General features: G+C 38.6%; 1 protein-coding gene across 1 annotated transcript in view; it reads right to left on the bottom strand.

Annotated features, from left to right (window-relative positions):
• Window positions 1-12,734, bottom strand: part of SYN2 (synapsin II) — a gene marked incomplete at both ends in the record, with an annotated part of 194,440 nt that overhangs the window by 32,109 nt on the left and 149,597 nt on the right. Inside the window, 2 exons of the mRNA XM_082487583.1 lie at window positions 5,714-5,816; window positions 10,075-10,149. Of these exons, the coding sequence (XP_082343709.1) occupies window positions 5,714-5,816; window positions 10,075-10,149 (178 nt within the window). The remainder of the gene's footprint in view (window positions 1-5,713; window positions 5,817-10,074; window positions 10,150-12,734) is intronic.

Genomic DNA, 12,734 nt, shown 5'->3' with positions numbered 1-12,734 from the left:
AACTCTGCACAAGTACTGCATGAGATACGGGTTTCTTCTGCCTTTGCTCCCTCTTCTGATGTATTCCCTCCTGTACGTTAGCCAATATTATTCAGGACATTGAATGTGGGAATACAGAAGTCTGTAAAAGACAGCGTACTTAGTGCTGGTGCTGTATCACTACACCTTATACAGTATATATATATTCTGGAGTCAGGGGTATATCTCCTAGTAGTTTGATAGACTGCAGCACCTTCAGAAATGGTATTGTTACACCAAGACTTGAAAAAAAATCAAATTGTGTTTCTTAATTTCTTATATTAGCTTACAGTGGCTGAAAATACTCTTTATGAAATCCAAACGGTTTGCATCTTTCTAGGTTATAAACTACTTGGAAGCTAATTTTAATATAGCTTAGGGTAAAAACAGACAAGTAGAAATAAGACACCTGCAGCAGCCACCCACCCATTCAATTTTGAGCAAAATTTGGGAGACTGCCTGTGAGGCCACTTTAAAGGATTCTGTTACATTTGTTTTCTTTTACTGCGTTCATCATCATGATATGAGCTTTTGTTTAGTTTCCCAGAGGCTTGGTTTTCCAAGAGTGAATCATATTCAGTGGAGTCAGAAACATGAGTATCTGTTCCTTCTAGTACTAAAACTACAGAAGTATTAATTTAAAAAGGGAAAGATTAAAAGTCCTTCTTCTACTTAAGACGTTAAAGTTTAATGGACCTTAATTTGATGTCTTAATTAGCAAGAATTGGTGAGACAGTTAAAGAACTGTATGTTGCAATGATGTGTTAATAAAATTCTTGTTTCTACAGCTTGTTTCTGGCAGGATGATGCTTGGCAGCTGAGTACTCCAATTGAGGTGAAAAGAATAGACTATAAATGAATAGCTAAGATCGTTACACAGAACAATAACTTGACCTTCCTCCTGATCAACCTGATAACCCTTCATTTTAGCTAAATGATTCTTTAATTAGTTCATTGCCCTCATAGGGGTTTGGAGATAGTTCTTTGGAGTACAGCAGTAAAAGACAAAAAGAACCACAAGGTTCTTCTAGAGAAGGTCATTTCTGCCAGGGAACAACCTTTAGAAAACCATGGTCTTTTAAAAGTCAAAGTTACCTCTTACAGCCCCCATCTAAGAAAACTGTAGAGAGCTTGTAGCTTTACTGAAGAACAGAGGTTGTATTGTGTTTGAATAATATTATGACTTCAATATTTTGTCCTTCCTGTCTTCAGGCAAACTGATCTGTATTTTTTTCCTGGGGATGCATAAGGTACCCTTCAACTGCATAGCATGAAGGCACAAATAGTCATCCTTCAAAATTCCCCTGGGAGTAGCATTTATAGCAGTGTGGAAAGATGAATGGTCCACTGAAAATGTACCCTTTTTATAATGTTTCGGAAATAATAGTAGTATTGCCTTCAGCTTGTTCAAATGACTAGAAATGTCTCGGGTGGCTATAGAAATATGAAGATACTGATGCACAAACTAGCACTGGGGAACTGACCCAAATCTATAAATTAGACCCAAATCTAGCACACAAAGCTATAAATTGTGAGAAGCTGTACTTAGACTGTAATTTCTTGGGTTTTTTATTATGTTCAGACCTACTTGGTCAAAGGAACATGCACATTGCACAAGGGAGACATCCACAAGAAGCTAACAGTAATAAAGATCTGTGTATTTCTTTATTTCATAATAAGGTATAAGTACGCAGAAATTGTGTCTAAAACTACACTTCAGTGTTACTGAACACAAGTTTTTTCTTTCATTATAGTTCTCTAATCCTTCCATATTATTTCTGAATGGTCATTGCTCTACTTACACAGCAAGAATACTTTGCATAACTTGAATGGCCATGAGGCTATAAGTAAGAGTAAGTTATTTAAAAATTCTCATCCTTTTAATCAAACATATATAGAAGAGAAACTATTAGAGCAAGTAAAACAAACAAACAAAAATGTTTACCCTTCTTGAAGAAGTGGGGCATGATGACTAGATCTAACATTAAGAACCAACACATTCTTACCTGCAATGGAAGCGTACCATACTAGATCATAGATAAAGAATCACTCTATAGTGGTGTTTTTTAAGAAGTACAGCTAGAACATTAGATTCATGAGACACAATATTGTACTGATTCTCTAACATCAGCCACTGGTACAATTTGTTGCTCCATGGTTTTGGGGAATAAAAGAAAGCAGAATGTTAAACCAAGGAATGACAAAATGACCATCACAAAGCAGTTGAATGGCTATAACACTAAAATAATAAAATTATCAGTATAGGATAAAAAGGGAAAGTAAAGGACAATATGGAATTAATTAATAACCTTCCAGCAATAGTGATATAAAAAGTCATTTACGTGTTATATTTTCTAGCCTTAGTTTAGAATGGATTTTTGTAAGCAGATGAGTCGTTACGTGCAATACGTAAACACTGTGGGTATTTTAAAACTATTGCCTTGGATTATGAACGTCCTAAAGCTCTTGTTGAACATCTTCATCAAAACACGTACTATGCATTAAGTAGTTATTGCTGTAAAATGCTGCTCTCCCACCCTTATTACAGAAAAACCCTCTGAAGTTGATTTCTGTCCAGAATGCTGAGTATATGAAGGATACTTTAGCGGAATTCTATCCTAATTCACACTCACTCTGAAGCTGGATGACATATATGTATGCTTTCCTATTGCTGGTTACACTGGTTGAATGTTCAAACAGAAATATCAGGAAGAACATATCTGCATGGTTTATTTCACACATTAGGAAGTTTGTATGTTTCTTGTCAGATCATATCTGCAGAATTAAAGTGTCAGTAATACTGAGACTTTTAGTTTTGCAGTAGGTGTACTGGTCACCACGAAAACATGAGAGCATAGGTTTCAGCATGGGACTGCAACTGGAGTGTAAACCCAGTATTTATGGACCGACTGTCCTGCTCAGCTACTGGTTCTTGATTGCAGCATGTGCATACTAGCTTTAATAACACATTTATTTTCCCACGTTGAAAGTACACAAAAGGCAAAAATTTTTCCTATACTGGTGCAGACGGTCTTCTACTCTTCATTGTATCATAGAATTATAGTGTAATAACTGTTAAAATTATAGTGTAATAACTGTTGATGTAAGCTGGCTTTTTAGTAGCAAATGATCCTAAGTTTTACAGATGTTCTGTTGGATGTGAACTTTGCAAACAATTCTACATTTCAATGCCTTATCCAGATTCTAAATATTCTTGCTGATGAGCATTACCATCTTCCAAACAATTCAGCTGATTCTGTAGAACAGCAAGAATTATCACGCTTCTATCCACTCTTTCTTTTAATTGCAACATCTATTATGTACACTACTTAAAATGCTCTACAAACCCAGTTCCTGATGTGTCCTGCAGTTCTCAGAATTCTGTTTGCTTAGAAGTATGACTATCTGGCATGGAAAATGAGGGGACTTGTTCAGAAGTGGGAAGTGACGTACTCTGTTGGTCCATTATAGAATTTGCACTGGCTATTTCATTTTCAAAAAACTGCTCCCCCATCTCCTGTTACCCACCAGACCTCCCAGGCCTGATGCAGGAATTACTTTGTGTACCTGACTTCTGTGAAAGCTGGTGATGCTTGCTGGCTTTGCTCAAAAATTTGAAAAATTGTGCAGTATCAAAAATGTGGAAACAACTGAGTTCAGTGAATGACAGTGAAGTGCATTTAGTCTGACAGGAATTTGCTAACTGAGGAATGCAACAGAAGTATCAACTGTTAAAATAAAGGAGTCATCTCACTTCCACTGGAAGCAGAAAAGGTCCAACTACGTTTGTACAGAAAGAGCAGGATGAAAAGAAAGCAAGGAATAAAAGAGATCAGTAGGAGGGACTAAATAGTGTGGGTTGATGCCAATAATTTCTCAGACTAGCTTTAGCTCTCGTGTATAGGAAACAACATTGTTTTATGCCTGAAACCTCTAGTTCTTACAAGAATATACTTGTTAAATGCAACCCTCCTCTAGTTTTGGATCTTTTTGCATGCAATAGTTCAGTTTTTAACTACTTTCTTATGAGGTAAGATAACCAAGATCTTATGTCTTAAAATAACCTACATTTATTTGCTAATTTAAATTTTGGGGTAACACTTTATTGGATTAAAGCCAGCCAAATCAGCACGAACTATCTCAAACGTAATGAATTTAGATAGATGTGTGTGTGTGGAAAGTGCTGAGACCCTTCCCCTGAGACATTTAGGGGCTATGGGAGCTGCAGAGTAGCCTACAAAGCTTTAAATGGCGTATGGGAGGCTGCCACAGCCCCGTTGCTGGAGAGGAGCTTACTTGTGAGCAGAAATCAATCCCTTCCCAGTAAGCAGAAGTGTCTGAGATACACCTGTGGCTACAGCCAAGCTGTGAAGTAACACATATGACAAATCTTACGTTCAGGAATTTCCTCTATATTGTATCACCAGAAGACAGAGTAGTCTGTTTTCAGAAAGAGGAAAACACTTTTTTTTTTTTTTTTTTTCCCATGCTTTCAAATCTCAGCCAGATTTCACTGGGCAAAGCATTACAGATTTAACAGGAACCTCAGGGTGCAGTGGAGGGGAAAGACTGCATTATATGAAGAAGCAACAGAAGAGGTTTAGTATGGCATCCTAAATTTTATGCTACAGTGAGTTTCGATACAATAAGACAAAATAAGTTCTGATTTGGCCAGGGTGACTAAGGAAACAGGATTTCTTGACATCTTCCTCAGCATCTCAGGAGGTAGTGATTAATTCTGTTTGTTTGCTGAAGGTTTACTGCTGCAAGCTGCTCAGTCCTTTAAAGTGCTATTGATTGATTTGGAATTATTAGCAATTGCAAAAGTGATAAATACATTTGTGAAAAGTGAAGAGAGGAAAATACATAGAGCTGTTTAACACTGTGACAAACCGAAGATTTTTACTTCTGCAAAGCTTTTCTGTTATAAATGGATACAAATAACTAGAGAGAGTCAAGTCATAATCTCCAGATTACTCTCTCAGTTTAGAAAAATTACTCTTACTTTTGCTTTAGCAAATATCAACCTCTTTTGGGGTGGGGAAGATTCTGAAGATCCTTGCCTATCTCCTGAAAAAAATTCTAAGAACATGAAAGATGCTGAAGAAATCCTGAATTGTGCGATAGGCAAGTGATGATACCTTGTTTCATGGCTAGGCAAAGTTACATTTATCCATAAAAAAACTTAAGGTAAACGAGAAACTTAAAACTTTCCAAAATTATCTATGGCAGAAACTTTTGATTCATGAGGAATCAGATCTTAAAGGTAACATTTAGGCTAGAAAAAAGTAAAGTTGTTTCCACTCATTCTTAATTTCCCTTTCCACGTAAAGGTATAATTTCGTTGGGGTTCCCTTGGGATAGTGCTATCTATAAACCTTCCAGGAAAAACTGGTCAGCCTGCTCAGGAAAGGAATCATAAGGGTTGGGAAAATGTGACATCCACATTTGGCTTTGTTTTGTAGTTTGTGTACATTTCCTCAAACACTAAAAGACATTACCATATATATGGTTACATTTTCCAGCAAGTGTTACCACTAACTTGGACATGTGGCTTTGTATTATGATTTAAACATTGCTCAAAAATACACAGCCTTTCCTGAAACACAAATGAGCCAGTGCCTATCACAGATGTTCTTTACTTAGGTGTTTGTAATATATAGAAGCATATATTGAAAAAAGTGGAATTGCTTACCTCAAAAATATAATCTTTTCCATCCTTTCCATGTACAGCTTTAACGGCACAGATGTCCAAACCACCAAATATTTCAGAACAGGTGTCAACCCAAAGCTTGTACCTGTTTCATAAAAATAATTTTTTTCTGTAAGTATCTCATCAGGCTCTTGTTCTTCTACAGGCTTAACCTAATAATGTATTTTATATAACGTTAGCTCTAAATTCAGAATTTTCACTATATTGTCAGCTTTACTGAATTTGTATTTCCCAGAATAGTCGCTTAGAGATAATGGCCTGATTACTCTACTTTTCCCAGGAGAATCCAGAAAAGCTGTGGCTCCGTATCCTGGCCTAGTGTTATGCTGGATTCTGTCCCAGTTTGCACTGGCCCTAACACGTGTCTGCTCTAAACTGTGAGTAACCTGAAGATAAGATATGCTGGAACACCAAGAGCATTTAGCTGTATCCCACCCTGCATTTCCGGGGCCCTTACGCTCGTACAGCTTGCTAGTTGTGGCTGTACTTTCTGTGAGAACTCCACAGAAGGAGGATTTATCACCTTACCAGTTTTGGTGGCTTCGGTGATGCTGAGGGGTTTTACAAGGTAGGGAACAGGGCTTCCATTTTCCTGTGAAATTCAAACTTGTGCATCTGTGCACAGATTCAAGTGTGACAATCCTCTTGCTTATTATACTTGGTAGCATACTTAATTATGGATGGTTTTTACTCTTTCATCAGAAAAAACTAGAAGGAGAGTCTCTGTCTTAAATTACAGATGCAACTGTATTCCAAAGTAGCAATGATAGCTTTGCATGTACATCGCTGAACAAGGCAAAAGAAAAATCAAGACAGAACAACCCTTAAGATGATGCAAGAGAAACAGATGCATGTCACTATGTAAAAGTTACGTAGCGTGCAGACAAGGATAATATTCTTCATGTAGGGTTATAGACAACTACAGTAAAATTCAAGAGAAATGTAAAGAATCCCGAGGAATTCTACAGCTCCTAAAACCAGCTTGTGTTTCATACAGTATTGAACACAAGAACTCCTCCATTTCATTTCTAACCTCATGGTAAGAAATACGGGCTAAGGAATGGACAGTTTAGCCATTCTAGATGCAGTAATATGATTCATTTTTCTTTCCATCCTATGAATAGAGAGATTATCTGACTAACAAGGGAATGAAGTGGGACTTACTAGAAATAGAGTGAGGCAATTGCTGTGATCAAGTACAGAGCTGTTAGTGAAATAACAGGGAGCTGTAATACTTTGCTGAGAGCGTTCTGAGGTGATGTAAGCTGTGCATGTTTGCTCAACGGCAGCGATTGACTTACAGGACACAAAACAGCATTGAGAACTTTTATTAACTAATAGCATAGCTGTGCATGGGCACCAGTAGGTGATGATATGGTCTTGAAAGGTTATGCAGGCAGATATCACAGTTCCCCCAACTGAAGGACATATTTTGCTTAAAAAACCCCACCAGTTTTAAAACAGCCATTTATCATAATCTTTTTTCTTTTCCATGGGCTGGCATTTGAGTATAAATCAGAGCTTATTTCCTTTTACAGACCTTCTCATGCTCTCTCCTCATCCAGCCTTTGAGCCATGATGATAGATTTGCTACATCACAGTATTTTCCATTGCAAAAAAATTGATTTAATAAACACTGCATTTGACTTCATTATAAGATCAAAGGAAATTTGTTGCTGGGCTGACCATTTTATTCATATGTAAATATCTTCAGTAATAGCATCCCTTCCAAGTAAACTTATTAGGTCACATTCTTTATATTTTCTAATATCAAGTCTGTTCCAGGGGAAAAGTTTTTCTTTTAAGCAGAATACAAAGGAATTGATACAACTGTTTGAAAAAATCCTGATGGTAATATTTTAGCAATGAAAATAATTTTTTTGCTGTGAGAAACATGTTTTTTGTCCAAAATGAGAGGGTTTTTTGGATGCCTGACAATTTCAACATCTGTAGATGCACTGACTGACTGGACTCCTTGCATACACTTGCTTATTTATAACTTTTTTTTGGCTGTAAAATACCATCGTGTATCTTAGAAAGTCACAAGGGCCGCAAAACTTGTCTTTAAGAGTAAATATCTGGACTTTGTATATAAAAAAAAATGAAGACATTTTCTTTAAAATACCAAAACATCAATCAGATCTATGAAAGCATTTTTAATAGTCTATCTTCTGCCAACAAACACCGAGCTGGAAAAATACAGTTACATTTGGAAAGAGAGGTCTTGGATGGACTAGCCTGTAGTGTTTTAAACCCAAGGCTTGCATAGTAGGTTTGACAAGAGGGCACGGTTCTCGTTTTCCCAGAGCCAATATAGTGTGCAGCAGCCTTAGAACTGACAGATAATAAAGTACTGTTCCTCACGTGCCTGGCACGAAATATCTGGTGCGCCGGATGAGGTGCGCACAATTAGCATACGTCTCTATTATTCTGGTCCTATCGAGACAGCAGTGCCTCTCTGAAACAGAGGGATCAATAAGAATATGCAACATCGAAATGTGCTTGTTCTCGGCCTCGTTATTGTCCCCTACTGCGCCACATTCTTCTTTCTTTTCTAAATTTCTAGACTAAGATCTGTATTCAGTCAACAATGCCCACTCAGGCAGTGCTTTCAAAACACTTCTTCCTAATTCATGAGATGTATTATAAATGAAGTGCACAGGCATCAGATTTGATTGCTTTTGGTATGCCATTAAACTACTTCAACTCCTCAGAAAACTTCAATTTTCCCTTCTCTTCCTTGCTGTGCTTTGTGCACTTCAGTCTGTAATCAAACAAAAAGTGGGGCTATGTGATACGGAACCCCTTCTGTTATGAGAAAACATCCAGCTTTTCTATGCTTTTGTCTTCATCAGCATAAAAGGAGTTTTGTTTTGTTGGCTAGTGTTTTTTTAATCGGAAAATACCTCTTATGCTCTAATTATCCTCTGTTTAAAAATGTAAGCAGAAGCAAAGCACACAGAGCATTTACCGTGAGGTAGCCAGGCAAGGTTAGCATTTCATACTCATTACCCATACGTGATATTGTTTAGTTTTCCTTATGGCAGAACTAAAGCGCCTGTGTTTTTACAGAGGAATAGCTCATGGACTGTAATTATGCACACTCAAGCACGCTCTCTCTTTTCCCTCTGAGTGAAGGCATAACCTCACTTTCTAAAGGAAGGTGGGAGGGGAATGAGAAAGAGAAAATAATGTGGCTCCACTCCATCCCCAGAGGGGAGATCAGTGAGGACACAGTCTAGACAGGGGTTGGACAGCAGGGAGTTGTAATTCCCGTCTTATTTGTTTTCACCTTTCTCAGGGCAAGCAACAGTTCAGTTCCTGTGTCTCCCTCAGCTCATAAGAGGGACCAAGTTCTAGGCTCCAGACTTTTAAAAAAAAAAACAACACAAAAATACCAGAAAAAAACTACTGTTTTTGTTAAACTGTTGAAGTTTAAAACACCTTTTAAATTACACTTTTATTGTACTGAGTTTTTTCAGCTTCCACTGGTAGCAACCTTTGGAGAAGCTGAACAAAAGAAAATTCAGAGCCATCAAAAAGCCTCACAGATTATTTTGCAGGGAAAAGAGGTCTATATGTTGTGGGGGAACTTGGGAGCAAGTGAGGAGTCTTGAGAGAAGAGTTCTGTCAATACAAGACCTGTACTTCAAAATGAAGCTGCAAGGAGAATATGTGTGACTGGACTGCAAAAAGTAGCCAGCATAACGACTGGGGAGAAAAAGAAAAGCACAGTAAACCAACGTATGGAGCTGGAATGATGACATGAGGGAAATAAGCTTCAGTATATCCCAGCATCTGGGTAAAAAGCCTCACAGTGCCGTTTAGTGGAAATTTCAAAACTGAAAAATAAGCAATTTAGCAGGATTGAAAGTAGAAGAGAGAAATATGATTTAAATACGCAAAGTTAAGACTAGATCGCTTGCTATAATGGATGATGTAGAAGGGGAAAAGTTTAAGATACTGGGGCACGGGGTAAGACTGTTAGGTAAAAGAGGGCAAATGAACCTGAAGAAATGACTGATAGGTTGAATCTGAAAAATGGAATTTTATGAAGGGAATTCCAGTAGTTTTCTAGGTGCAGATAGGGATGTAGGAACCCAAGGGTGCACATAAGCACCCAAGGCTGGTACTTAGTTTGGGTAGTCAACTCTGAGACAAGGCACAGAGAAACTCTTGGCTCATGTTCTTTCACCTAATTCAAAGGGGTTTTTTTTCCAAAATGAAAGGAGACATGCATTTACCGTGAACTGCACATCAACAATGTGATTTTTAAAAAACGGATTTAAAATAAAATTTCATTAATCTTTTTTTAATTACCTTTTACATGAGACTCGACTTACTTATCTGACATAGCAATTTGTTCCAACATTGCAGAGCCCGTGTTTGTCTTCCAGTTTCCGGATATGGAAGTTCTCCTGAAAGGGGGAAAATATTACAAAGACAGCCAGTGGTTTTATAATTTCATTATCTCTTAAATGACTCTGATTTTCACATGAATACTATAGCAGTATTTACACCTTTTTCATATCTGGCAGCTGATAACAGAACATCTCAACCACAAAGAATTCCAAGAGGCATCGCAATTGTCAGTAATACTCACTTCACTGTAGGCATGTTATGAAGAAGTACGACACTGCTGTGAAATTTGTGTTCCTCATTTACCTCATTTATTCATTTAAGACTTTTTTTTTTTTAAAAGACCTACTATGATTAAGTGAAAGTGTTAGCAACAAGGTGTTATCAGTTATAAATGGATTAAATAGCCTGTAACATAGTATTACTGCAAATGTTAAGCAACTGAAGCTTCAGCTTCTCATTTCAAATCCATGCCACTGCAGAGTTAGGTTCCAGTACTTGGGAATCAACATACGTGTCTTTTTAACACCCCTGAAGTGATCGCAGCTCTCTTTTAGAGCTGGATTTTGGTTCCTCCTCCAGTTTTCACTCTTTGCTAGTTTACTAATATAATCTAAACAGTTTATGTCAAGGCTTGAGTATACCATCTTTTACTTATTTCTAAGAAAAAAAAAATTCATATAAAGTTTTTTTTCTCCTCAGACGTTAGGACTGCTACCAGGCCTGAGAAGATTACTGTTTTCTGAAATCTAAATGCTGTACTGGGAATAAGCTAAGGGTAGAAATTATGAAGTGTTTGCAGTTAGTAAAATAATAGGAACATCTGTAACATATTAAAACTATATTAGGCAGCAGCTATAGTTTTCTCTCCATTTTTATATTAACCTAATTACAAGGGTCAGTAGCAATTGTGGGGGAATGTTGACTTTTCTATGGGACCCGCATAAAGTTATCTGAAGTTTAGAGCATAAAGTTCTTGTAAGGTGCCATATTCTTCATTGATGAGGGAGAAACTAGTGAAAGGGGAATGTGCATGTTGAGTGCTGCGCATAAGGTAACTTTGCCCACTAATAACGCTACTTTGTGATTTCTGCTCCATTTTTCAAGTGATATTTATTTATATGTGTACTTACAAACCAAAAATTTTAAGTTTGTTACTATTGTACACGTATATGCTGCATCAGTGAGATAATACTTCTCACAAATCACAATTCAACTCTATTGCAGTCTTCTTAAAGGCATTCATTAGCATGTACTGCTTCAGGTGCTTTTTAGGAAGCAAGATGTGATCAAATCAGAGAAAACAAAATTGTCCTGAAGACTTTTAGGAAGCATTTAGGTCAAGATCCTCAGGTGTACTGATGTCATCCCAGCACAACTGACTACAGGAGAAAAGACGGTCACTGCACAACGTGAAAGGTCTCCTGTTGAACCTGAAGCGGTCTCACGACCGGATGCTTGGCTGGCTGCACTGGCACTGTAGGGACCAGACGAGGACTGAGAGGAACGCTACAGACACAGACCTAACTGATGTAATCTCAGCAGCTTGTTGGCTGGAGCTGTCAATGCTAGGTCTGTCACACAGAACAACTCCAGAACAACAGGGGTTCCATTAGACCATGGTTAAGGGATGGAAAAGTACCCGACCAGACCAGCTGGCACTTCAAACCTTTGATATGATTTCTGTAATTCATATGATTTCCTCTGCTGAAACATGTAGATTTCCTACCCTTCTTCACGTCCGTTCTGATAATTGCTAAGGGTCTTCCACATTGTTATTTCCTCCTCTTTTACTAAATACTGAATAATATTGAAAACAACTCATAGAATCATAGGGTTGGAAGGGACCTCTGGAGATCATCTAGTCCAACCCCCCTGCCAGAGCAGGAACACCTTAGAGCAGGTTGCACAGGAACGCGTCCAGGTGGGTTTTGAATGTCTCCAGAGATGGAGACTCCACCGCCTCCCTGGGCAGCCTGTTCCAGTGCTCTACCACCCTCAAGGTAAAGAAGTTCCTCCTCATGTTAAGATGGAACTTCCTATACTCAAGTTTGTGTCCGTTACTTCTTGTCCTGTCCCTGGGCACCACTGAAAAGAGCCTGGCCCCATCCTCCTGGCACCCACCCTTTAAGTATTTATAAGCATGGATGAGGTCGCCCCTCAACCGTCTTTTTTCCAGACTAAAGAGACCCAATTCCCTCAGTCTTTCTTCATAAGAGAGGTGTTCCAGTCCCCTCATCATCTTGGTAGCCCTATGCTGCACCCTCTCCAGCAGTTCCCTGTCCTTCTTGAGCTGGGGAGCCCAGAACTGGACACAGTACTCCAGGTGCGGCCTCACCAAGGCAGAGTAGAGGGGGAGGATGACCTCCCTTGACCTGCTGGCCACACTCTTCTTGATGCACCCCAGGATGCCATTGGCCTTCTTGGACACAAGGGCACATTGCTGGCTCATGGTCATCCTGTTGTCCACCAAGACTCCCAGGTCTCTTTCTAGAAAGCTGCTCTCCAGCAGGTCAGCCCCCAACCTGTACTGCTGCATGGGGTTAGTCCTCCCCAGATGCAGCACCCTACACTTGCCCTTATTGAATTTCATAAGATTCCTCTCCGCCCAACTCTCCAGGCAACTCCTGGACTCTAACACTCC

Source organism: Vanellus vanellus (assembly GCF_965231255.1).
Source record: "Vanellus vanellus genome assembly, chromosome: 9".
Taxonomy (NCBI): domain Eukaryota; kingdom Metazoa; phylum Chordata; class Aves; order Charadriiformes; family Charadriidae; genus Vanellus; species Vanellus vanellus.
This window is presented reverse-complemented; position numbering and strand designations above follow the sequence as displayed.